Source organism: Delphinapterus leucas, chromosome 14, assembly GCF_059928025.1.
Source record: "Delphinapterus leucas isolate spDelLeu-1000000601 "Yukka" chromosome 14, BTC_Dleu_Yukka2, whole genome shotgun sequence".
Taxonomy (NCBI): domain Eukaryota; kingdom Metazoa; phylum Chordata; class Mammalia; order Artiodactyla; family Monodontidae; genus Delphinapterus; species Delphinapterus leucas.
In genome coordinates this window covers 47,467,667-47,495,023 of record NC_143142.1, presented here as the reverse complement: position 1 = coordinate 47,495,023, position 27,357 = coordinate 47,467,667, and the positions used below count along the sequence as shown (strand labels likewise).

The following is a 27,357-nucleotide window of genomic DNA, read 5'->3' as shown; positions in this document are numbered from 1 at the left end:
ACAACACTGATCTTCAGATACATTTGGGAATTAACCTTGAAACCTGACTCTCAAGAATGGCTTTTTTCTACAGGGAGATGATTGCAAATTCTACAAAAGCTTACTTATAAACCAACTCTAGACATAATCCTTCCTTGGGTTGGAGCCTCCCTTTGTGGGATCCAAGTCTTTTGGGTCATACTCACTCCTGGCACTCTTAACTCTTTCTGCAATCCCCAACTCTTACTGTAATCCCCAAATAAAACTTGACTTACCACCCAACCAGGCCATCCAAACCCTCCCATGCAATCCTTGGAACTCATGATCTCACATCAACAAGATCCCTAGAATCCTTAAACTCTTCCCTAAATGGTCCCTTCAGCTTCTTTTCTAATCAAAGCCTGGCTATTCTCTGAGAGGACTGTTTTCCCAGCCACCCTCTTCAATGGGGACTATGTTCTGTTCCCCACCCCCGCCCTTATATTTCACATTATTGGAGGCCGATAGCTTTTCTACTTCTTCTTCATTGCCACTCCCACATCCTTAAAACTCACCATTTTAAAGGATGTCTTCAGATTTTACCACCTGCTGCCCCTTTATGTGGCAGCTACCCACTGTTATCCTGGAAGTGCCACCTCCTTCACTCTACCCTACCACTTTTTCATTGTCCATCATCCCCTCATGCCCTTACTTCCCTCTTTACTGAGCTTATATTCTGTTGCCCATCCGTATAATCACATTAGTGCATACACCTGCAGCCCTCGTGTCCTTCTCTCCTATGATACTTGCCTGGTAATGCCCTGGTCCTGTTTAAACCCAACTTTCTTCCACCTCTTCCCTCCCCCTGAGCAACTAAATGTGGACATAGAAAACCACACGGCCATGCTGGCTACTAATGACCCATGCTGGCTACTAGCCAACTCCACTAAGTTTCCCTGGTCAATGCACTCTTCCACCCTCTGAGTTAATTATTTCACACCTTCTCTCTCCTCAAATACCTTTCTCAAAAACCTGCCTCCTCACACTCAGCTGATAGCCTTTCTTCTTAGTCCAATGAGGACAGAAGCAATCAAAAGATAAAATCTGCATCTTGCTACTACCAAATCCATTGCTACCCGTATATTTTAGATAAAACATATCTCTCTTATTACTGTTTCTGCTCCAACGTAAAGCCTATTCCTCATTCCCTTTTGCCTACTCAAGGACTTTGGAGTACTTCTGAATTGAAAAACACAACCAAGAACTAAATAAAATTTTCTCTCGAGGCTGCATCTTCCTGCTATAATCTTCTTCTTTTTATGTCAAAAGTCCTAAGAAGCATTGCTTATCCTCTTGCCTCTGCTTTCTTACATCTTAGTCTCTCCTGAGGAGTCCCCACGCAGGCTTTCATGCCCTCCTGTCCCCTGAAACAATGCTTGTCATGGTCACCACCAACCCCCATGTTTCCAAATCCTATGGTCAGTTCTCCGTTGCTCACTCCTCTTTTTGAAACACTATTTGACTTGGCTTCTAAAATACCACCATACTTTTCCTCCTGCTTCTGACAATTCCTTTTCTTTGCTAGTTTTTCTTCTTCTCCCCCAGGGCTCATTTCCAGCATTCATTATCTTGCATTTCCATACCCTTTCCCTAAAGAGTTTCATCTTGTTCTTTGATTTTAAACAATATCTCTTGACTAATGACCCCAAAATTTGCACCTGCAGCCTCATTTAGCCAGTGGCCTACCAGCCACTTATGCTTTGAGATCCGATAGTCCTCTCAAGGTTAAATCCAAAACAGTACTCATGGCTTCTCTCCCTAACCCCCCAACTACCCCTGCCTGGTCTTCCCCACCTCGGCAAATTGCATGACCTTCCATCCAGTTCCGCTGACTAAAAACCTAGCAGTCGTCTTTAATTACTCACTTTTTCTTATACCAATGCTCAATCTATCAGAAAATTTTATTGGCTGTGCCCACAGAATAGATCCCAAACTCGACCATATCTCGCCTCCACCTCCACTCAAGCCAGCCCTTGCCTTGACTGTTGCGATGGCCTCGTGACAGGTCCCCCACTTCCAGAGCAGCCCTTGTACGGTCTAGTTTTTTACACAACAGCCAGAGTGATCATGATAAGAGGTAAATTAGGCCATGTTTCTCATTTACTCAAAACTTTCCAGTGACTTCCTAATGTTCTTATGACAAAAGACGAAATTTGACCAGTCCACAAGACACACCGTGTCTGGACCTTGATATACTTCGACTTCTGTCCAAGTCACCCCAGCATTCTTGCTGGTTTTGAATGCATGGCCAGCCCAGGGACTTTATACTCACCCTCCCCACTGCCTGAGACGCTAATTCTGCAGATACTTGCGTGGCTTGCAGAAGATACCTGGGAGCCGGTGACCACCCTACTGAAACTGGCTTCGCCTCTATCAATCCCTGCTTTATTTTTCTTTCTGGCATTCGGTAAAGAAAATATAGCATTATTATATATGTATTTATTTACAAGTCTGTGTTTATTTATTTACAAGAACGAGGAGTTTGTCTTTCTCATTTACCAGCATATTCCCAGAACCTAGAACACATAAGACACATAGTGAGCGCTCAATATATATTCTTGCAATTAATAATTGTGTTGTGTGTACATGCCCGTGTGAGTGCGTGTACACACACACACACACACACACACAATCCTATCTGTTTATTCCCGTGGTGAAGTTTGGTACCTATATTTCAATGGTTAGTTACACATACATTAATGAAAAACAGACTTTTAGAGTTAAGACCTCAGGCGCTTTAGATGACTGTCATCTCAGTTGCTACACAGAAAATGGAATACACACTTTTGCTCCTATTTCTTGCTTTGGTGTCAATCTGTATGTAAAACAAGATTCATTTTCATACCTTGGAGGCATTACTGTGTTTCTTAGGCTCAACAGAGGAGATAAGCTGGTTAACCAGCTCTGAGGACGCATGTTTCCCATTTCAGTAAATGTACTTGTGATACATCACAGCAACTGTGCTTTCCCCAAATGCACAAACAGAACTTGCATGACAGTCATAGCCTACAACTGATTTCCTAATGCAAACTCTTATGGTAGTGATTGCTATTGTTTCCCTGGAGACAGAGTGGACTCTTCCACTGCTAGAATTCTTGGATCATTTAGAAAAGGGTTCTATCCAGAGATATCACACAAGTTAGTCTCTGGAACTGATTATGTATAGACAATAACTTCATGTTTTTAAAACCTATAAACACCAAAATACAGAAATTTTACCCTAACTTTGGTAGTCTGATAAGCATACTTGCTTTTATTATTATGGTTGATTTATTTTTATTCCAACTCATCCCCACCCCACAGAAAAAGTGGAGGAGAAAAGAAGAAAAAAAGGAAAAACGTTTGAAGGGGCACATAAATTTTTCTTCTGACTTATCACTCCTCATACTGTGTTAGATAGTCCCTCTACTTAATTCATCTGTTTCTTAAACCTGAGAACAGAGGCATCTTATAAAATACTTTTAAATGTGCAAAACAACAAAGGAATTTAAGTTTTAAGTGTCTCAAATGTATTTTTACAGGAAAACACAGTACAAATTTTGTCAGCAGATATGATCCCCGATTTAATAGCTGGATACAACTTCCGCCCATGCAAGAAAGGTAAGTGTCTATTTCTTAGGTCTGAAACATTTGTGGCTGCTTTACTGGAAGCAAGGATGCTGAATGGTTTTCCGTGATAAGGTACGCTAAACAGAGCCAGTGAAAGTCACAGGAGTCAAATACAAAACCTGGCCTGGCCAACTTAGACTAACTGCCTTATTAACTCAATGGAAAAAATAATCAAATAAGTCAATTATTTGTCCCAATGGAGGAAGAAAAAATTCATATGACTTGTCTTCCTTTTTTTGTTACTAGTTAAAGTTCACTTTTTTACTGAAGTATAGTTTCTATACAATATAAGTGTACAATATAATGATTCACAATTTTTAAAGGTTATACTCCATGTATAGTTATAAAATATTGGCTATATTCCCTGTGTTGTACAATATATTCTTGTAACTTATTTTATACCTAATAGTTTGTACCTCTTAATCCCGTAACCCTGTCTTGCCCCTCCCCCCTCCCTCTCCCAATTGGTAACCACTAGTTGGTTCTCTATATCTGTGAGTCTGCTGCTTTTTTGTTATATTCAATAGTTTGTTGTATTTTTTGGATTCCACATATACGTGATATCATACAGTATTTGTCTTTCTCTGTCTGACTTATTTCACTTAGCATAATGCTCTCCGTGACTTGTCTTCCTTTTCCACGTTGAATTGGTTTTTGTTTCTTGTTTTTTGTTTTTGACAAACAGAGCCACAATTTCACTGGCTATTCCACTCTTCTTAGTTATAATATATTTAAATCTTATCATTGAAATATAAAACACCATTCTCACAATGATATGTGTATACTTTGATGCAGAAATTTCAATATTGAAGTTTTTAGGTCTCACAATCTCAAATTCATTGCATTTACCTCCTCAAATATCTCCCCATCATACATTCAAAAACAGTTGATTTGTTAGCTTACAAATAAAAGAGTTTTGCAAAGTGTCCTCTCATTTTTAATGTATGCAGTGTTTATCTCACCCAGTTCTCCTAGTATCAAAGGACAATAAGGCAACTATGTTTATACATATTCAGTTCTCCTGACTGTTACTTAGGCAGGACACCATGTCTTAATATGCACATGTAAATTCACATACTAAAGTTTGAACACTTGGTTCTTTTCAAATAATATCTCAACATCCTCTTGAGCAAACTTTCCAATATAATAGTAAGGATAAGCTGCAACCTGTTTCCTCTTCTCGGTTGGACTAAGAAATAATTTTCTTTCTTATTTCCTTCCTAACCTTAACATCTCCTTCTTTAAACATTTAATCAGATTACACTGAGATCAAGTTAAATCCTTAATCATAAATTCAAAGTGAAAAAGAAATTTTCAAATCATACCATTCCTCAAAAAGGTACATTACTACAGAAAGAGAGTACGAATCTCTGCTATAAAGAAACAATACCTAACTTCCCATTCCATATAAGCATATTAAAACTCTCTTTCAGGAGACTAAAAGCTATACTTGAAAATGATGAGGCACCATAGACACTGTTAGGAATGTCTAGTTGCAAGGTACCTCAAGAAATTATCCTGAGTCAATTAATATCCTGACAAACTTCTCAATCCTCCTGTTGTGTATACACGTATATATAAAAGCCTCTCCTGATGTCTTTCTCCAAAGTACCTTGTTTCTCTCCTTTTGGGGTTATTTTCTAGTTGCTGTTATTGTAGCTGCATCACTTTACCCTTTAATCAAAACCATTCCAAAAAATTTTGTTAAAAAAACATTTTAAAAATACACATCAATAACATGTTTGAAATGTCAGCATCTCATCACTATGGTCGCCTTTGCTGGGGGCTGTTCACCACGATAATTAACCTTCACGCCTTGGGTTTGGGAGGCATAACTCACGTCACGGTCAATTATCTCACTGTAGAGCCCCTAAGGATGAGAAGTATTGCTGCAAAACCTAATTAGTAATTTTTAAAAATGTGTATTGTTTACTTGATATTCTATAATGACTTCCTCTGAGGCATTATGGCCTATCATGGCAGGGTCCTACTTAGACAATTTTTAGCAGCTCATTGACCTGATAAAAAGACCTGCCATGGTCTGTCGGCGCCTGGCAGCCACCGTTGACAGGATGGACTGTTTAACGTTTCTTTCGAAGTCATTATGGTATATCATGTCAGGTCCCTAGTAAAAGAAGTTTTTTTTTAGATTTAGAACAATCAACTCGATAGACCAAATAAAGAGCTCCTTCCAGAGCTGAATGGGAAAAGGCAGATCTCACAAATGCCCAGTCAATCTTCTAGCTCCATATCTCCTATGGGTTGGTTGACCTAGGCAGCAATCCATAACTGAAAATGAAATTTTTCTGTCATCGCCGAGCTTCCATTCAACATAGCAAGTACAGTTAGCTACCAGCATGGTTTAATTGGTGATTAAACAAAGAAGGGAAAAAATACTAAAATACATGAAATATCCTTCAGATCAGAAAAGAGGTTTCTTGAGACATTTAATTGAGTTAATTTTGCATTGTATAGATCATGAGTCAAACTCACCAGAAGTTTCCCACCTCCCTCCTTCCATTAGCTGTTGCCTAACTGCTGAGAAGTTACCAAACTGATTGAGAATAATAGAAACACATTGAAAGCCACCTCTGGGATCACCCACTCTCACAGAGCTGGCTGGGCAAATTCCTAGGATTATCTTACCTAACCAGAGCTTCCAAAAGAATATAATAAAAGTGCAGAACGCCCTCCCAGTTCAGCAGAGAAATGGGCATGTGACCTCTAGGCTCACTCAACCATAGGTCAACTCATGAATTGTATGCCTGCTGCCTATGAGGTTACTGACAGAAGTGATTAGACAAAAATACAAAGATAAATGTAAAGCTGATGAGTTGTTTTGGTCTCAGATTTAGGATTTGATTCTTCAGTAAGAAGAGGGCAAAAATGAACACTTGGATCAATAAAAATGCTTTGGTGACTTTAATGTTGTTTTCAAAAAAAGTAGACATTTTAGGTATTATTCTTGTGGAGATGTTACCCCCTGGCTAGTCTTGGAAACAGAAAAGAAAAAGAAGGGAGGGAGGGAGAGAAAAAGCCATTTGGAGAGCACCAGTAACAAAGTTTAAGTTTCACAGACTAGGTGAAAAGCTGGAAGCAAATACAACAAAGATGTTTCCAAATTTAAATACTATGTTTCTAGCAGCCTTACAAGAAACAATGGGAGACAATATTGTGTTTTAAAAAATCTGTTGTTTTTAACGTGCTGGTAGAAGTCAAAAGTTGAAACTGAGATACAATCTCAGTTTTCTGACCTAAGGGTCAGAAAGAAGTTTTAAAGATCTGTACAATACACAGGTTTAAAGTATATTTGTAGAGGTCAATGGTAGTCTTTTTAAACTTATCTCAATTCATTGAATATCCTCTCTGGCATTGGGACAGGGGATGGAGGGGTGGAGGAGGGAGAGAAGAACAATTTGTAATACAAATAGTGTAATTCCATTTAAAAATCTTCAATAATCTTGAGCTTCCTTTTTCCCCCAAAATAAAACAGCCTAATCAGGTGTGCTCTTCATGTGGGTAGGTGGGGCAGGGAGCATTCCCAGGAGAGACCTGGTACTGTAAAATTTTAGCCTCCAGCAAATGTTCACAGTTGCTGATAGACCATTAACTATCCAGTGTTTCTATAATGCATTTCGTGAATTCTCACTTTGGGCATGCAAGGGAATAAGTCAGAGACTCAGAACCTTCGCTATTAAAATTTCTGCATAAAAATGCACTTTTAGTCAGGAAGTGAAACCTACTGATTTTTTTTCCCCCCGTTCAGAACCTAACAGTGACACTGTGTGGATAAAGCTAGGAGTACACGGAGCATCAGATTAAGAACGCCTGGGCTAAAAATTGAGAGTTCCGACAGGCTCCCTCGGGTTAAGAGAGGAAGGAAGGAACCAGAACAGAAAGAGTGAGAAAACTGAACTTTAGACAAGATAAAAGGAGTTCACACTGCCAAAAGAAGATCTTTCTCTTATTCTCCACTATCTAAACTTCATTAAATAGAGGATTTTCATACTTGTCATGACTAACATTTTTCTCTTCTAAACCAGAATATAGTACACAATACATAGAAGAGCTCAGAATATAGTATGTTACCCACATGGTCCAAACTATGGGATTGGCCCACTAAAGATAGCCTATTAGTAAAGTTAGTAAATTAATTATTTCAGACGCTCCAAAACCTGTCATAGAATCATATGGAAGAGGGATACTGACCTACCCTGGTGTCAATGATGCAAAGAAATATCTGTGTTACTTTAGGACAGATTTTTGTAGACATGAGTCGGTCTTTTCAATCAAATATTTTTAACTTGAGAAGGTAAAAGCGCTAGTAAAATAACCTTGACCTATCATATTCAATAAGAGAGCAATTGAAATCTGGTTAGAGAAATGGAAGGAACCAGTGGTCCATCTGTGTGCACTTAATTTTGCTATTGTTATTAAACCTAATTTTATATTTAGATGAGTTTTTACTTCTTTACACCAGGAAATCCCAAATTTTTTAGGTTATTAATCCCCTTGATAATATGATTAAAAACTTCCCCCCAAAATCTTTCTCCAAACATATTCCAAAAAATGCACATATATACATATACATATATATAATATATGACATTTTATTAAAAAATTCTTTTTACAATTTCAGAGCTTCATATATCCCTCAGAAGACATGGGCCCAGGATAACAACAACGCTTATTTAATGAAATCTATCTCACTTGCTCTTTATTCTCCTTCCTACTTTTATCCTTCTGTCTTTTTCCTTTCATCATCTTTCTGTGTTTTGCACAGCACATATTTCTTTCAAAACCATCAATAAAATATAGGAAAAAAAAACCATAGCCAAAATATTACTCTCAAACTATCAATGATGCTAACAATTCTAGGACTATCCAGAAAAACTGAACCTTACGATCTAGCAATCCCACTTTCGCATATACTGGATCCAAAGGAACCAAAATCAGTAACGTGAAGAGATATCTGCACTCCCATGTTCACTGCAGCATTATTCACAAGAGCCAAGATATGGAAACAACCTAAGTGTCTGCTGACAGATAAATAGATAAAGAAAATGTGGTGAATATATAGAATGGAATATTATTCTGCCATAGAAAAGAAGGAAATCCTGCCGTTTGCATGACAAACATGGATGAAACTGAAGGCGATCATGCTAAGTGAAATGCCAGACTGAGAAAGACAAACACTGTATGATATCACTCATATGTGGAATCTTATTTTAAAAGTCAGACTTAAAGAACAGATTAGAATGGTGGTTGCCAGGGGATAAGGGTGGGGAAAATGGGGAGAGATTGGTCAAAGGGTACAAACTTCCAATTATAAGTAAATTCTGAGGATCTAATGTACAGCATGGTAACTATAGTTAATAATACTGTATTGTTTACTTTAAATTTGCTGAGAGAGTAGATCTTAAGTGTTCTCACAAGAAAAAAAGTTACTACATGAGCTGGTGGATGTGTTAATTAATTTGATTGTGAAAATCATTTTACAGTGTATGCACAAATCAAATCATCACATTGTACCCTTTACGGGTATTACAGTTTTGTCAATTATGCCTCAGGAAAGCTGGAAAAAATAAAATAAAACTGCATATATCACCATCCATAACATATGCCATACATTTATGGTATAAATTATATAAAAACACTAAAGAATTTAGTCATCACTTAAAATACTATTCGGAAAAGTTTATATGCAAACATCTTGATAGCTGATTTTTAAAACCTTTTTATCCAAATAATATCAACCGATAGCTCCTGAGCATGAACAAAACGTTGGACACTATGACAAACACTTTACGCGTGTGTTCACAAATAACCCCATGAGGAAGGTACCATCATAATCTGTATGTTACAGATGAGCAATCTGAGGCTGAGGGGGTTAAGTAACATGTCAAAGCCCACACACCCAATAAGTCATATAGCCAGACAATCTGATTCCAGAGAACAAACTGTTCATCAAGATGCTATATACTGCTTCCCAGAGGTTTTGACACTTAGTAAACACAACTTGGAAAATCTCCAAACAATATAGGTTTACCTGATTTAAAACCTCTAGGGCTCCTCATTTTGCTGTTGACATTGCCCAAGAGTCTTGGTATCAATTTTTATAAAGACCATTAATTCAATAAACATAAATTATGTTCTCTGAGGGGCTTGGCACTTTACGATTGTACTTTTTTCAGTATTGAACCATATGTTATCCTTATGAAGTATATTATTCCAGTAACATGAATGAGAAAAAAAGAAGCAAAAGGTCAAGGACTTGCTTAAGATTTCATCCTAGTCATCCTAACTCCAAATCTTTGAGTCCTCTTCCAACCTCTTTTCTCCCTCAGCTCTCATATATTATTAGTAACTAAGCCTTACATCCTCCTTTAAAATATCCTGCATCACCTCTTTTCATGTCTTCTACTAAAATTCTAATTCAGGTCCTCAATCTCTCACTCCTAGATTATATTCTCCCTCAGAACTGGCCTCCCTGTCTCCAGTCCTTTCAACACAGCTTGCATGTCTTTTGCCTTTGATGGCAGGTGGGATAACTTAATAAATAGTCTGTCTTGAAAAGAGACTTTAAAATACCCTTATAGGTTCCTGAGAATCAACACCAAAAGCTACACAGATGAAGTTCCTAATATGGGTTATATAAGAGCAAGATTTCAACACTATATTCAGTTGAAAAAGTTTCTCTATTTGCAGTCGTACTAGGAGGAAAAAAGAAAAAAATGATAATTGAAGAAAAATTTTGATGATGTAGTTCTCTTATAAATTGGGAACAATGACCCTTGAAGGACCATAAAGAAAGTGAATGTCAAGATAATTTATTATTGTTGCATTATCTACCTCATTTTTCACTTTGTCTTACTGAGCTGTGATATCCTTACAAGGTACCAAATATCCCAAACATTAGTGAACACTTTAACAGTGTATAAAAAGCAACATAAAAGAGCTGAAACAAAGAGTTCGTGAATGTCTCCTCTACTGTGACTTTAGTATCCATAATCTTAACCAGCATGGGCACTGAAGATGGTTGCTGTACAAGGTCTCAGATTTAGAAGGGAGCTATACGTGTAATTTCCAAAGGTCTGCACCCCTTTCTGAAGCAGGCTGTCCTCACTTCCCGTGACTGACTGGGCTCCTTTTGTGATTTACATTGGGTTGTTTTGTTTTTTGGTTTTTTTCATTGTAGAAGAGCCAGTTTCTATGCATGTCGGTTGGACAAACATTTATACGTTATTGGTGGACGGAATGAAACTGGCTACTTGTCCAGCGTGGAGTGCTATAACCTAGAAACAAATGAATGGCGTTATGTGTCCCCTTTGCCACAGCCTCTGGCAGCTCATGCGGGAGCAGTGCACAATGGGAAAATATACATTTCAGGCAAGTCATTCATCCACTTTGTGTTACAAAGTTCAGTTCCAAGGCATTTTCTTGACTTGTTTGTCTATGCTTAATTCACAGGGGGTGTACACAATGGAGAATATGTCCCATGGCTATATTGCTATGACCCCGTCATGGATGTCTGGGCTCGAAAACAAGATATGAACACAAAACGGGCCATCCACACTTTGGCTGTAATGAATGATCGCTTGTATGCAATTGGAGGAAATCATTTGAAAGGTCTTTTTTTTTTTAATCACAATAACATTTGCATCTCATGTTTCTTGCTAAGGGGGTTTCTCGTTAGATAATCATAGTTAACCAAGTAAAAAGGTTGACCAAATAAAATCTACTCTTTGCAAATTAGCAGTACCCTTGGGCAAGCACTTATTTTGGCTCTCCTGCAGATAGGATTATTTTGAAGTTACCACATACATTAAAGAAATGAATAATGATGTCTACAGAAAATTAAAAAAACTAGAGCATTAATAACTGAAAAGCACAAACAATTTGTTGTAACAATGAATTCAGTAAAATAAATTATTCCTTATCACCAAAATTATAGTAATGGATTTTTTCCAGAAAATTGTTTTTGTAATAATCATAAAGAACTTTAGTCAGAGAAGCACAAAGAAGCGTGTATGTGATTTTTCTTAAAGAAAACAGTAGAATTTCATGTCTAAATTTAGAATTATTTCTTTGAAGAGTTGAATATCAAGCCATCTATGATTCTCAATTCTTTCCATTTGCTTTTTTAATCAGTAACATTTAAAGCAGAGTCTTTTTAGAGCCATATTTTGGCTTGTTTCCCTCCTCGTGTATGTATGTGACTGCAACTTTTTTGTAGTTTGTGTGCATGTGTGTAACACTGAATTTGACAGGAAAGTGGAGAGACCTGTGATACTGAGAACGTTATTGAACTGCTTTGAGCTTCCGTTTTCTCATCTGAAAATGAAGAAGGTGGTCAAGTTGTTCTCTAAAATCTCTTCCAGCTCTGACTGTCCATGATCTTTGAAATTGAACAAAATGAGAAACAGGCCATCTGGGTATGGCACATAAGGCGATTCTGTGCATTTATTTTCCAATCATATACCCATCTTAAACCATGAGTTAGATATAGACATTTTTTCTCTTTTTCATAATACATATTTACCCCTAAATGTAATAAATACTGGACAAGTATAATTTTTAAATAAGTATTTCCAAGTTCATATTCAATCAGAAATGACAATATTCTGGTCTAGATCTGCTTCTCACCTTAGAGGTCTCCTCAGTGGAAGGGAATTTATCTTTACTGCTTCAGACTCTTCCCATTTCATTCTTTTTTGCTTTCACTGGTGCTCTTTCACTTCAATCCATACTCCATTCATTCCTTTACATCAACGTATTTTATATTAACTTTGTAGCTTTCTGCATTAAAATATGACTTCTACTAATTCCTTTTGCACAAGAATGCCTAATATTTTAGGAACTTTCAGTATTTAAGGTTATACTTGGACAGAAAAGACTTACGTAGTGACAACCTAAATGAAAAATAGCACATGCACATCAGAATTAGGTTAGCTCAGGAAGACATTGTGAAAGGGGGAAAGAGTATGGATTTTGCATCTAAGCCTGGGTCTGAATCCCAGTTATGTACTTAGAGTTGTGTGATCTTACTCTAGACATTTACCTCATGTCTGTAAAAAAGGGGTAATTATCCTTTCCTTGGTAATTGTGAGGGTTATAGTCAACGTATGTACTCGGTACAGAGAAGGCACACATATCCTCATAGATGCCACTAGGGAAACTTGCCCAAATCCCCATTTCGTATAAATGCTTCCACAATTATCATCGAACTCTTAATGGTAAAGGAAAGGATTACATCACAGGGTCGCAGTAAGCACATTGCTCTGTTGCTCCCTTATGTGATTTATTTTATGTAAAAAGTTAGTGGCCTGCACATAGCACAGGGAGATCAGCTGGGTGCTTTGTGACCGCCTGGAGGGGTGGGATAGGGAGGGTGGGAGGGAGGGAGACGCAAGAGGGAAGTGATATGGGAACATATGTATATATATAACTGATTCATTTTGTTGTAAAGCACAAGCTAGCACACCATTGTAAAGCAATTATACTCCAATAAAGATGTTAAAAAAAAAAAAGTTAGTGGCCTGAAATAGTCTGTCCACCACTTCAAGAGTGAAAATTTTTCTGATTTTTGGTCTATCTCTTTAATTACTTTGAAGAGACCGGTATGTTGACTAATTTACCATATGTGTTGTGATTGTCAGCTAGCAAACATCCATAGCATGTGTTTAACCATTAAAAAAAAAAAAAAAATCCTTAAGGGTTTGGTCTGCTCGGTGACCCTGGCTCCCATTAAGGATTTTTCACTCCCTAAATGAAAGGCAGGGCTTCAGTGGAGTCTGGGGAAATGAGTTGTTCTCTGCAACCTAGTTACTGCTCCAGCCACTGAGAAATTTTATCAAAAGTGGGAAAAGTCTTTCAGAGGACGATAGCCCCCTACTCTAAACCTGGATCCTTAGTAGATGCTGGAAACCATTCACATCATCACAGCTGTTTATACATATAGTCAGACTGTAAAGAAAAGAAAAAAGTAAAAGATTTTGAGAGAACTGAATATTCACTTAAGAAAAGCAATAAAGTTTAGTCTGTAAAAGTGTGACCTTTGAAGCCTGTTCACCCGGATTCAAATCTCAGCCTATCTAATGGCTGTATGACTAACTCAGGTCATTAACTCCCTCTGTTCCTCAGTTTCTCCTCTATAAAATGAATATAATGGTATCTATAGGATGCTTAAGGGGGTTAAATGAACTCCTTTATACAAAGCACTTAGAAAACAACCAGCTTATTGTAAGCAGTCTATAAAATGCTTGCTTTAGCTATTACCATTTTAAATCTTTTTAAATAAGGTTTAAATAAACCTTTATTGATACTCCAAGGTAAATCAGCTTTTACCGATGACATCTAGCCAGGCATTTTTGCTTTAAAGTAATCCAAAGCATTCAGGGTTGGAGTGTCGGTGGCCAGGTGGAGTCGGGGGGTGGGGGGGGGAGGGTTGTTCGTTTGTCTGTTTGTTTCTTAGGTCTTTCTGACATGTCTCGCAATTTCACCAGTCAGCTTATAACATGTGTCTTCAAAGACACAATTATCTACTTCTTGGCCCTAGTCCTTTTGCAAAAAGAAGCCCTAGCCTTAAATTGGGACCCTGAGAGTTTATTCTTTGGTGATTCCATTTTGCTCTGTCACTTAGGTTTCTCCCACCTCGATGTAATGCTCGTGGAATGCTATGACCCAAAAGGTGACCAGTGGAATATTCTCCAGACTCCCATTTTGGAGGGTCGCAGTGGTCCTGGCTGTGCAGTGCTAGATGACAGCATTTACCTTGTGGGAGGCTACAGCTGGAGTATGGTAAGTGTCCACATTCACCTCCTCCTCCTTTTTATTTGTGCTTCCTTTTTGTTTCTCTCCAAATGTGTTACCACCCACACAAGTACCTTTTAAGAGTAACATGTTTATATGCACGCAGTAAATTGCTTTAAGCTGTAAAATAAACTCAGTGCAGTCGCTGTAGAGCTGTCTTGCTATCTGGTCAATTGTATCCAGTAGCTCTCTGCTTCCCTCCCACCCCCATGCTCTCCAACTAAAAGTCAGACCGAAGTGGTTTTTACAAATGTTCTATTAAAACTGTTTGACTGGGAGAGTGAAAAGTTTCTGACCAGCTAAGCATAAGAAATGGAAATTAATTGTTCAGTTACCCACAAATTCTATTTAGGATTATGTAACTTGCCATTGCTTTCCACTTTCCCCTCGCTTTATGATGAAAATTTCTAAACATACACAGAAACTGAGGGCTCAATGGGCCCTTGTTAACGCACCATCCAACTTTGACATCCATCAGTGCTTTGCAGTACTGACTTCATCTATCCTCCCTTTGAAAAATTTTGGTTGAAGCACATTCTAGACATGTTAATTCACCCTAAATGCTTCAGTATTCCTCTAAAAATAAAAAATCACTTGTTTATGTAAACACACTATCATTATCACACTCAGTAAAATTAACAATAATTCCTTTACATGCAATCCATTTTCAAGTTTATCCCATTGACTTGAATAAAAATGTATTTTTCAAATTGATATGTTCAAATCAGGATCCAAGAAGTCTCACTTGGGGGCTTCCCTGGTGGTGCAGTGGTTGAGAGTCCGCCTGCCGATGCAGGGGACACGGGTTCGTGCCCCGGTCCGGGAAGATCCCACGTGCCGTGGAGCGGCTGGGCCCGTGAGCCATGGCCGCTGGGCCTGCGCGTCCGGAGCCTGCGCTCCGCAACGGGAGAGGCCACAACAATGAGAGGCCCGCGTACCGCAAAAAAAAAAAAAAAAAAAAGTCTCGCTTGTATTTGGTTATTATATCTCTTACAATCTGGAGGATTACTCCTGCCCCTCTTCCTGTCCCATGCCATTGTCTTGTTGAAAAAGCCAGGTCAGTTATCTTATAGAATATCTGATACTCTCGAATGGCCTAATGATTTCCTATGTTGTCATTTAAAAATAGTCCTCTGTCTCCCTATTTCCTATAGACTGGAAGCTAGAGATAAGGACTTAAGTTCAGCTTTTCTCTGTTTTAAATTTTTTTGTTATTTATGTACCATTTATTTATTTATCTATTTATTTATTTGTCTATTTATTTATTTTAGTGAGAACACGTAAGGAGGTGGCTGTGTAATTCAAACATCACATCAGAAGACACATAGGGTCTAATGGTCTACACAATCACTTTTTAAATGATGACCATTCCTATATTTTCCTATTTATGTGTGTTGGTTTTATAAGATTAATTTGGGATTTTAATAATATTAATTAGTTTTATTTCTTTTGCATCCAACAAGATTGTTATATAAAGTTTGGAGGAGCTTTAAAAAGCTATTAGTTATTTGGAAGTGAATGTGTATTGACATATATCACTAGATATTGGTACATGTGCTCTTTCGCTAGTGGAAATTGATAGCTGCAAGAGTATGTATGTTTAGATCCAGACACCAGGAATACACTTTCAGAAAACGATTATGTTGGTTGGGATTTTTGTTTGTTTCTTGCCTATGGTAAAAACAAAGCTGCTTTGGTTTAGGAAGGGAAATATTATACAAGCACTAGCCTCAGAGGTTGACAAAGGAGACAAGATTAAAGACATTTTTTATTTCTCATGTGGCCTTTTCAAAATAAATAAGTCAATGTGTGAAGAAGTTGGCACGTCTTCATTTCCAGTTTATTTTAAACTGGCTTTGAACCCCATCTCTGATTCTCTATAGTAGTAAGATAAAAATGGAAAAGTGAGGTGACAATCTAAAATCCAATTTACTTCTTTTATTTGAATATTTAGGATAGGGCTTCCCTGGTGGCGCAGTGGTTGAGAGTCCGCCTGCTGATGCAGGGGACACGGGTTCGTGCCCCGGTCCGGGAAGATCCCACATGCCGTGGATCGGCTGGGCCCGTGAGTCATGGCCACTGAGCCTGTGCGTCCGGAGCCTGTGCTCCACAACAGTGAGAGGCCCACGTACCGCAAAAAAAAAAAAAAAAAAAAACCACAGAATATAAAAGATAAATTTTTTTTTAAACTTAAACCAGAGGGATAATTTCCAAGTTGAGGTAAGTTATCATAAGGGATTTATAAATCATCTAGGGTGTTGTAGGTGCTTGACTTTTATTATTAGTCACATACACATATAAAAACCCAGATTTTGAAATCTTGCCAATCCCAAATTTTTCCTTAGAGTACAATGGTTTAAGATCCATTGCTTTCATTTGGAATTTTTTTAGCAAGAGCAGAGAAAAAATATTGTCTTCTTAATGTAAATGTGATAAATAAGCTTGCTGTGGCAATTCTCTAAAGGCTCTCTGCTCTGCCATTCCAGGGAGCCTACAAGTCATCTACAATATGCTATTGTCCAGAAAAAGGCAGCTGGACAGAACTTGAAGGAGACGTAGCAGAACCACTGGCAGGCCCAGCCTGTGCAACAGTTATCCTGCCTGCCTGTGTACCTTACAACAAATAACACCAGGAAACCCTGGAATGAACAGTATCGCATTCTAGGAAGCAATGACAGGTGACATCGCTATTATAATAGGAACAATACATCCTAATGGTACAACTGCCGAAACTCCATTCTTGGTTTCTGATGATTTACAAGAAGCTACAAAAGAAAAAGACCTGTCCTTGAACAGGTACTCTGTCTGTAACTCGGATTACACCGAACTTCCTGTGGTGATAGACTCTTCCATTTCAGACTGGTTTTAACTTGTCCCAGCTTTATAAAAACTCCTCACATGGATCTCAACTTTCAAAAGGAGAAAGATAAAATACAGGAGAGTGCCCCCCAGAGAGACCTAAGATCAGTATTGTGCATTGTAGTCTACCTGCATGTGATCTATGTTGAAGTTTTGGGGATATTGTGTTCATGAATGATTCAAAATTTGACCCACCAAAATACTCACACTGCATTACAAAAATTGCCACTTGATTCTGTGTTCCTAACCTGTGGCGACTTCACAGATTCCGTAGGCAACACAGTTATAGAAAATCATAAAAGATTAAAGAGGAACATTTTTGTTTCCATATAACTTCATTTCATATACCTTTTGCCCCTTACAGCACCTCGTGGGAATGTAGAAGAGAAAGATATTGGCTCTTGTAGCAATTGCTTTCTGCCCTGTAGGTTCCAGGCTAGCCAGAGTCATAATTTCTGTGTCCTCAGTTTTATCTGAAAGATTAAGACAAAATACGGTGTGTCACCATTCAGTTTATAGAGGCTCACGCTTTCTCATGTGGAGCAGCATATTAAGTCATGAATACACCTGGTCTTTGCTTCGAAAATATAGGACTGACAAAGACAGTCATGCAATATTGAATATTCTGTAAATAGCACATCTGGCCCAAACTTAACCCCTAATGAAAACTGAGAGATTGCTTTCGGAAATTCAGGGATGAAAAGACAGATTTCTCTTAAGAACTGTCCCCTTTTCTCTCTGTCCCTAAAACACACAACTTGAAGAGCCTCAGGAGCAAACCGTAGCTCCTAACAAAATACCTCCCCCTCTTCCTCACCTTCGGCTCTAAAAAAAAGCTCTAGATGTGGCTCTAGAAAAGCCCATGACGGACCCTCCTTCTTTCCCGCAACTCATCACATTTCTTTGTTATCACCAGAGACACCTGGGCTCAGTTAAGCGAACAATAGCTAGCTGTCTTGAGAAGCATGAGGAATTTAAGAGCAGAATGTCAGGAGAGCATGAGACAGTGTCCATGCGGCCCATCAAAAGAGAAAAACTAGCAGGAACACGGATTTGCTTTTCAAGCTCTTCAGAGCTGGCACAACAATAGTTAGGAATAAATCAAAGCCTAAAATATTTTGTGAATCACCCAGAGATGTTGTTGAATCCCTCAACAAGTGTGTCTTTCAAAAACAACCTCACAGGGAAGCCACAGATTAAAAATGTCTTGGTGATAAGTTTTCACCGTGGAGCATGTCCAGATGGATGGGTGTACTAGAATCCAATGCCGTTTCTACAGTAAAGTGCAATCTTTGTTGTTTTTGTATTTATTTGTATGTTCAGATCCAAAGGATCCGTTGTAAAAATATACATATAAATATATATATATATCCAGTGCAATCAACTTTCATTTCTTTTTCCTTGATCACTTATGAGTATATAGAAAAAAAGAAAAGTTACAGTACTTTGTGAGAAAATCCCATCTGACGTCATGAGGAATACAAGGTCTCCTTCAAAACCTTTTATCGTCAACGGTCCCCATTTCTTCTGAAAGTCACCATTTATACAAGGGTATTTGCTTTCCTTGGACTTGTTCATTTAATTTTTATTTCTAGCCAAAATAAATAAAAGCATTTATGAGAACTATAAGTAAAGCTTTCTGTATTTCAGAAAGGCACAAACTATTAGAAAGTGAAAAGTGAATAAATAAGTCACAGAGAATGTAAATTTTGTACAGTATTAGAATGTGTAAATGAAGCTTGCTTGGAAGGGGAAAACTTTAAATAAAAACTTTATGTACTAATTCAACTGTCTCTCCTATTCTGACTTATAAAGCATGTGTATAAATCTACACATTAACTTGTTTGAAGGTTTGTAATAGGTAAATGCATAAATATTTTTATTCTGCAGATATACTTTACAAGTTTATTTAGCTTCCTGGCAGTATGTAGTATGTATGTAGTACGAACAATGTGAAAAATTATGGAATGTTTCAGAGAAAAGTGTTGTGAGTTAAAAATCATGAATTGAATCTGGTTTTTCCACTGTAAGAGTGTTGCAGTGAGGCATACTTAAGATCTGATAACCAAGTATTTATAGAAATTGTTAGAAGCACCATATGCATTAAACAATACTTGCACACTTAGGATAAATGAATCACATATTTAATTAGGTCAATTATCTAAATATATAGTGTTCCATTTTACTTTCTTTTTAGAAATCTGGAAAAGAAGCTGTGCAGGGCAAGGAAAGGACTGGGCTATGGAAGACAATAGGAGTAACTGAGGCACGTGGCTGCAGGTTTGGGCAAGCTTCCAGGTAAAGAGCCTGAAAGCTAGAAAGAAGTTAATGCTTCCCAGCCAAATATTCCATTATTAATGATTAAACTGATAATTAGAGGGTCATTTGACCCTCTGTAGTATTCTACAGAAGCAAGAGTAATGGAGTTTCTTTTGCCCACTGAATCTTCAGCTCTCCATGCTAGTGTAGCATGGCAGAAAAGGCCCTTCTCTCTAGTAGCTTCTTATCCTGAACCAATGGCTAGTTGTTGCAGAACTTCTTTCATATACTGTGAAGCCCCAAAAGCTATAGTGCTGACCAGTTATCAAGATCAGTTAAGCAAATATACTTGGCCTTTTCCTAATCCCAAGGAATCACCTATTTTAAGTTCATAACTAAACTAAAACTTGCTAAACTTGGAGGAGTGAGTATAGGACCAGATTTTTTAATTACTTAGGCTGTGTCTGTGGTCTTAAAATTAGGACCTGTGTTTGTTCTTCCCTGTAAGGGCCAAATTTCTATTTTCCTAGCTGCTTGACACTTGCATCACTTAACAAACTCATCATTATCAACATTGTAATACCAAGTATTTATTGAACATATCCCAAAAGGCATCACTGTAAATGCCAGGCTTCTGATTAAACCTGGTTCTCTAGGTTAAAATATTTTTAAATGAACAAGCAAACCAGCTAAAATAAGGTTGGTAAAGCATACCAAAGCCAATTAATACACACTGCTGGGTATCTTAACAGACTGAGTTCCCGTAGATGAGGTAGGAGGAAGACCATGACTGATCAAGCCTGACTTTCTAGAAGCGCCTGACCTAGAGGATGTTGGAACTTTGGTGGAAAATAAAATGGCAATAAGAAGCAGCAGAAAGGTCAATATAAGAAGAAAATAGGACTTCCCTGGTGGCATAGTGGTTAAGAAGCCACCTGCCAATGCAGGGGACACGGGTTCGAGCCCTGGTCAGGGAAGATCCCGCATGCCATGGAGCAACTAAGCCCGTGCACCACAACTACTGTTCCTGCGCTCTAGAGCCCTCAAACCACAACTACTGAGCCCGCGTGCCACAACTACTGAAGCCCACGCACCTAGAGACTGTGCTCCACAACAAGAGAAGCCACCGCAATGAGAAGCCCGCACACCACAACAGAGTAGGCCCCGCTCACCACAACTAGAGAAAAGCCCACACACAGCAACCAAGATCCAATGCAGCCAAAAATAAATAAATAAATTTATATTAAAGAAAAAGAAGAAAATATCCAAGTAGTTAGTCTGTTTGATTTGTACAGCTGTAAAGTGCTGCTCTGCATCAAGAATTAAATATGGGCCACATATTGGGTGGGGTTTCTTAATGGCGTTATTTGCTGGCTCTATTTGGTGCAAAAACACAGGGTTCAGTTCTAGAGATAGGTCCTGATAATGTGCTTCAAGAATGCAGCACAATGGGATAGAACTAAGGAAAAAGTCTTCTACAAATTGAAGCTTGAGTAGCTTATTCCATTCTATTCCAGGCTGTTGCCTAGCATATATTAAGGACTTGGTAAATGTCAGTTCTTAACACTAACACGAGTAGCAGCATTACCTTAGTGTTTTCAGCTCACTGAAGATGTTCAAAACAAGATGGCTGCAGTCAGTTGACATTTAAGACTGTCTATTCAGGCTCAGGGGAATTATATCACTTCAGGCAAAGTGATCCTTGATTGTGACCTCTCCTTCCATTTTTTCACTTATTAAGTGGACTCTTCCTCTGTGACCTTCCAAATCCCCTACGCACAAAAAAATGACATATGGCAATAGGCAGGAGGGAAGGTGAACATTTGGCTGCAGGACGGAGGCATCCTACATTTACAGAGAAGGCAGGCTCCTGGCTTCCCATCAAGTCCCTCAGATCTGGGCCATTTGGGAAGTGATTGAACTAAATTAGGGAAAAGGAATAAAGGAATAGGGTTTAGTTATGAATTCAAAGTTATATCAGCAATATTATAACAAACATAACACTTCCACTAACTTCACGTTTGTTATGGGCCAGGCATTCTACTAGGCATTTTATACATGTTTTCTTATTTACTCCTCTAAACAGCTCTATAAAGTAAATGTTAGTTGTATGTGAAAGGTAAGCACACATGCTCAGAAAGGGTAAACTAACTGATAAAGTTAACCAGCTCATAGGTAGCAGAACAAGGATTCAAACTAAGGTTTTAATCTTAGGCCACCTCAAACCACCATACTCTCCTGCTCACAAAATAAATTTCTTAATCATTTGAAGTCTCATAGGAATTCCTGGTAGATTGACTGATTTTTCCAAATGCAAATAGGATATGTTGGAGGGGAAAGTGAACAATTAATGACGGTGCATTATGGCAAATGCTATATTGTTGTTCTGAATGAACCACTGGAAATAGTGACCAGGGGAAGGAAATTGCTCTGTGACCCTGGGGAATCATTTAGTCTCTCCAACTTCAGTTTTGTCATCTGTATATGGAGTGATAATCTCATCTTCAAAACATTACTGGGAAAATCATATGTAAAGAATGTGGAGATGAGACCTTCAAGTTGGCAGAGGAGTAAGACGTGGAGATCACCTTCCTCCCCACAAATACATCTACATGTGGAACAACTCCTACAGAACACCTACTGAACACTGGTAGAAGACCTCCAACCTCCCAAAAGGCAAGAAGCTCCCCACTTACCTGGAGAGGGAAAAGGAAAAAACAAAAATCAGAGACAAAAAATAGGGATGGGACGTGCACCTCTGGGAGAGAGCTGTGAAGGAGGAAAAGTTCCCACACGCTAGGAAGCCCCTTCACTGGCAGAGATAGCAGGTGGGCAGCCAGGAAACTTCGGAGCCATGGAGGAGAGCGCAGCAACAGGGAGCAGAGGGCAAAGGGGAGAGATTCCCACACAGAGGATCGGTGCCGACCAGCACTCACCAGCCTGAGAGGCTTGTCTGCTCACCCACTGGGGCGGGTAGGGGCTGGGAGCTGAGGCTCAGACTTTGGAGGTCAGATGCCAAGGAGAGGACTGGAGTTGGCTGCATGAAGACAGCCTGAAGGGGGCTAGTGTGCCACAACTAGCCAGGAGGGAGTCTGGGAAAAAGTCTGGAACTGCCAAAGAGGCAAGAGATCATTGTTTCGGGGTGCATGAGGAGAGGGAATTCAGAGCACCACCTAAACAGGCTCCAGAGATGCGAGCGAGCCACGGCTATCAGCGTGGACACCAGAGACGATCATGAGAAGCTAAGGCTGTTGCTGCAGCCACCATGAAGCCTATGTGCAAGCACAGGTCACTAGCCACACCTCCCCTCCCAGTAGCCTGTGCAGCCCGCCACTTCCAGGGTCCCAGGATCCAGGGTCCCGGGATCCCACTTCCAGGGTACCCTGGGAGAACACATGGCGCACCTCAGGCTGGTGCAACATCACGCTGGCCTCCGCTGCCCACAGGCTTGCCCCGCATTCCGTACTCCTCCCTCCCCCCGGCCTGAGTGAGCCAGAGCCCCCGAATCAGCTGCTCCTTTAACCCCACCCTGTCTGGGTGGGAACAGACGCCCTCAGGCGACCTACACGCAGAGGCGGGGCCAAATCCAAAGCTGAATCCCAGGAGCTGTTCGAGCAAAGAAGAGAAAGGGAAATCTCTCCCAGCAGCCTCAGGACCAGCGGATTAAATCTCCACAATCAACTTGATGTACCCTGCATCTGTGGAATACCTGAATACACAACGAATCATCCCAAAATTGAGGCAGTGGACTTTGGGAGCAACTGTAGACTTGGGGTGGGCTTTCTGCATCTAATTTGTTTCTGGTATTATGTTTATCTTACTTTAGTATTTAGAGTTTATTATCATTCGTAGATTTGTTTATTCATTTGGTTGCTCTCTTCCCTCTTTTTTTTAAATAAAGACATATATATTTTTTTCCTTTTTCTCTTTTTGTGAGTGTGTATGTGCATGCTTCTTTGTGTGATTTTGTCTGTATAGCTTTGCTTTTACCATTTGTCCTAGGGTTCTGTCTGTCTGTCTTTTGTTTATTTTTTTTGTTTGTATGTTTTGTTTTTAGTATAGTTTTTAGCACTTGTTATCACTGGTGGATTTGTTTTTTGGTTTGGTTGCTCTCTTCTTTCTTTAATTTTTTATTACTTTTAAATTTTTTTTAATTTTTTAATAATTATTTTTTATTTTAAAAACTTTATTTTATTTTTTTCTTTCTTTTTTTCTCCCTTTTCTTCTGAGCTGTGTGGCTGACAGGGTCTTGGTGCTCTGGCCGGGTGTCAGGCCTGTGCCTCTGTGGTGGGAGATCTGAGTTCAGGACATTGGTCCACCACAGACCTCCCGGCTCCAAGTCATATCAAACAGCGAAGCTCTCCCAGAGATCTCCATCTCAACGCTAAGACCCAGCTCCACTCGACGACCAGCATGACAAACAACTAGCAAGACAAGAACACAACCCCACCCATTAGCAGAGAGGCTGCCTAAAATCATAATAAGGTCACAGACACCCCCGAACACACCACTGGACACAGTCCCGCTCACCAGAAAGACAAGATCCAGCCTCACCCACCAGAACACAGGCACCAGTCCCCTCCACCAGGAAGCCTACACAACCCACCGAACCAAACTTTGGTGTCTGGAGGCAGACACCAAAAACAACGGGAATGACGAACCTGCAGCCTGTGAAAAGGAGACACCCAAACACAGTAAGTTAAGCAAAATGAGAAGACAGAGAAACACAGAGCACACGAAGGAGCAAGGTAAAAACCCACCAGACCAAAGAAATGAAGAGGAAATAGGCAGTCTACCTGAAAAAGAATTCAGAGTAACGATAGTAAAGGTGATTCAAAATCTTGGAAATGGAATGGAGAAAATACAAGAAACATTTAACAAGGACCTAGAAAAACTAAAGAGCAAACAAACAATGATGAACAACCCTATAAATGGAATAAAAAACTCTCTAGAAGGAAACAAGAGCAGAATAACTGAGGCAGAAGAACGGATAAGTGACCTGGAAGATAAAATGGTGGGAATAACAACTGCAGAGCAGAATAAAGAAGAAAGAATGAAAAGAATTGAGGACAGTCTTAGAGACCTCTAGGACAACATTAAATGCACCAACATTCGAATTACAGGGGCCCCAGAAGAAGAAGAGAAAAAGAAAGGGACTGAGAACATATTTGAAGAGATTATAGTTGAAAATTTCCCTAATATGGGACAGGAAATAGTCAATCAAGTCCAGGAAGTGCAGAGAGTCCCATACAGGACAGGAGAAATCCAAGGAGAAACACGCCAAGACACGTATTAATCAAACTATCAAAAATTAAATACAAAGAAAAAATATTAAAAGCAGCAAGGGAAAACAACAAATAACATACAAGGGAATCCCCATAAGGTTAACAGCTGATCTTTCAGCAGAAACTCTGCAAGCCAGAGGGAGTGGCAGGACATATTTAAAGTGATGAAAGGGAAATATCTACAGCCACGATTACTCTACCCAGCAAGGATCTCATTCAAATTCAATGGAGAAATTAAAATCTTTACAGACAAGCAAAAGCTAAGAGAATTCAGCACCATTAAACCCACTTTACAACAAATGCTAAAGGAACTTCTCTAGGCAAGAAATACAAGAGAAGGAAAAGACTTATGGTAACAAACCCAAAACAATGAAGAAAATGGTAATAGGAACATACATATCGATAACTACCTTAAATGTAAATGGAATAAAGCTCCAACCAAAAGACATAGACTGGCTAAATGGATACAAAAACAAGACCCATATATACGCTGTCTCCAAGAGACCCACTTCAGACCTAGGGACACATACAAACTGAAAGTGAGGAGATGGAAAAAGATATTCCATGCAAATGGAAATCAAAAGAAAGCTGGAGTAGCAATTCTCATATCAGACAAAATAGACTTTAAAATAAAGACTATTACAAAAGACAAAGAAGGACACTACATACTGATCAAGGGACCGATCCAAGAAGAAGGTATAACAATTGTAAATATTTATGCACCCAACATAAGAGCACCTCAATACATAAGGCAAATGCTAACAGCCATAAAAGGGGAAATCGACAGTAACACAATCATAGTAGGGGACTTTAACACCCTACTTGCACCAATGGACAGATCATCCAAAATGAAAATAAATAAGGAAACACAAGCTTTAAATGAAACATTAAACAAGATGGACTTAATTGATATTTATAGGACATTCCAACCAAATACAACAGATTACACTTTATTCTCAAGGGCTCATGGAACATTTTCCAGGATAGATCATATCTTGGGTCACAAAGTCAAGCCTTGGTAAATTTAAGAAAATTGAAATCGTATCAAGTATCTTTTCTGACCGCAACGTTTTGAGACTACATATCAATAACAGGAAAAAAATCTGTAAAAAATACAAACACATGGAGGCTAAACAATACACTACTAAATAACCAAGAGATCACTGAAGAAATCAAAGAGGAAATTAAAAAATACCTAGAAACAAATGACAATTAAAACGCTACGACACAAAGCCTATGGGATGCAGCAAAAGCAGTTCTAAGAGAGAAGTTTATAGCAATACAATCCTACCTCAAGAAACAAGAAACATCACAAATAAACAACCTAACCTTACACCTAAAGCAATTAGAGAAAGAAAAACAAAAAAGCCCCCAAATTAGCAGAAGGAAACAAGTCATAAAGATCAGCTCAGAAATAAATGAAAAAGAAATGAAGGAAACAATAACAAAGATCAATAAAACTAAAAGCTGGTTCTTTGAGAAGATAGAAAAATTGATGAACTATTAGCGAGACTCATCAAGAAAAAATGGGAGAAGACTCAGATCAATAAAATTAGAAATGAAAAAGGAGAAGTAACAACTGACACTGCAGAAATACAAAGGATCATGAGAGATTACTACAAGCAACTATATGCCAATAAAATGGACAACCTGGAAGAAATGGACAAATTCTTAGAAAAGCAGAGCCTTCCGAGACTGAACCAGGAAGAAATAGAAAATATAAACAGACCAAAGAGAAGCACTGAAATTGAGACTGTGATTAAAAATCTTCCAACAAACAAAAGCCCAGGACCAGATGGCTTCACAGGCAAATTCTATCAAACATTTAGTGAAGAGCTAACACCTATCCTTCTCAAACTTTTCCAAAACATAGCAGAGGGAGGAACACTCCCAAACTCATTCGATGAGGTCACCATCACCCTGATACCAAGACCAGACAAAGATGTCACAAAGAAAGAAAATTACAGGCCAATATCACTGAAGAACATAGATGCAAAAATCCTCAACAAAATACTACAAACAGAATCCAATAGCACATTAAAAGGGTCATACACCATGATCAAGTGGGGTTTATCCCAGGAATGCAAGGATTCTTCAATATACACAAATCAGTCAATGTGATACACCATATGAACAAATTGAAGGAGAAAAACCATATGATCATCATAATGGATGCAGAAAAAGCTTTCGACAAAATTCAACACCATTTATGATAAAAAGCCTCCAGAAAGTAGGCATAGAGGGAACTTACCTCAACATAATAAAGGCCATATATGACAAACCCACAACCAACATCATTCTCAATGGTGAAAAACTGAAACCATTTCCACTAAGATCAGGAAGAAGACAAGGTTGTCCATTCTCACCACTATTATCCAACATAGTCTTGGAAGTTTTGGCCACAGCAATCAGAGAAGAAAAAGAAATAAAAGGAATCCAAATTGGAAAAAATGAAGTAAAGCTGTCACTGTTTGCAGATGACATGATACTATACATTGAGAATCCTAAAGATGCT

At 38.7% G+C, this 27,357-nt stretch overlaps 1 protein-coding gene across 1 annotated transcript in view; it reads left to right on the top strand.

Moving 5' to 3' along the window:
- Positions 1–19,388, top strand: part of KLHL14 (kelch like family member 14) — a 100,591-nt gene extending 81,203 nt beyond the window's left edge. Inside the window, exons 4-8 of the mRNA XM_022586918.3 lie at positions 3,540–3,618; positions 10,826–11,016; positions 11,098–11,256; positions 14,270–14,427; positions 16,926–19,388. Of these exons, the coding sequence (XP_022442626.1) occupies positions 3,540–3,618; positions 10,826–11,016; positions 11,098–11,256; positions 14,270–14,427; positions 16,926–17,066 (728 nt within the window). The 3' untranslated portion in view covers positions 17,067–19,388. The remainder of the gene's footprint in view (positions 1–3,539; positions 3,619–10,825; positions 11,017–11,097; positions 11,257–14,269; positions 14,428–16,925) is intronic.
- Positions 19,389–27,357: the final 7,969 nt, after the last annotated feature.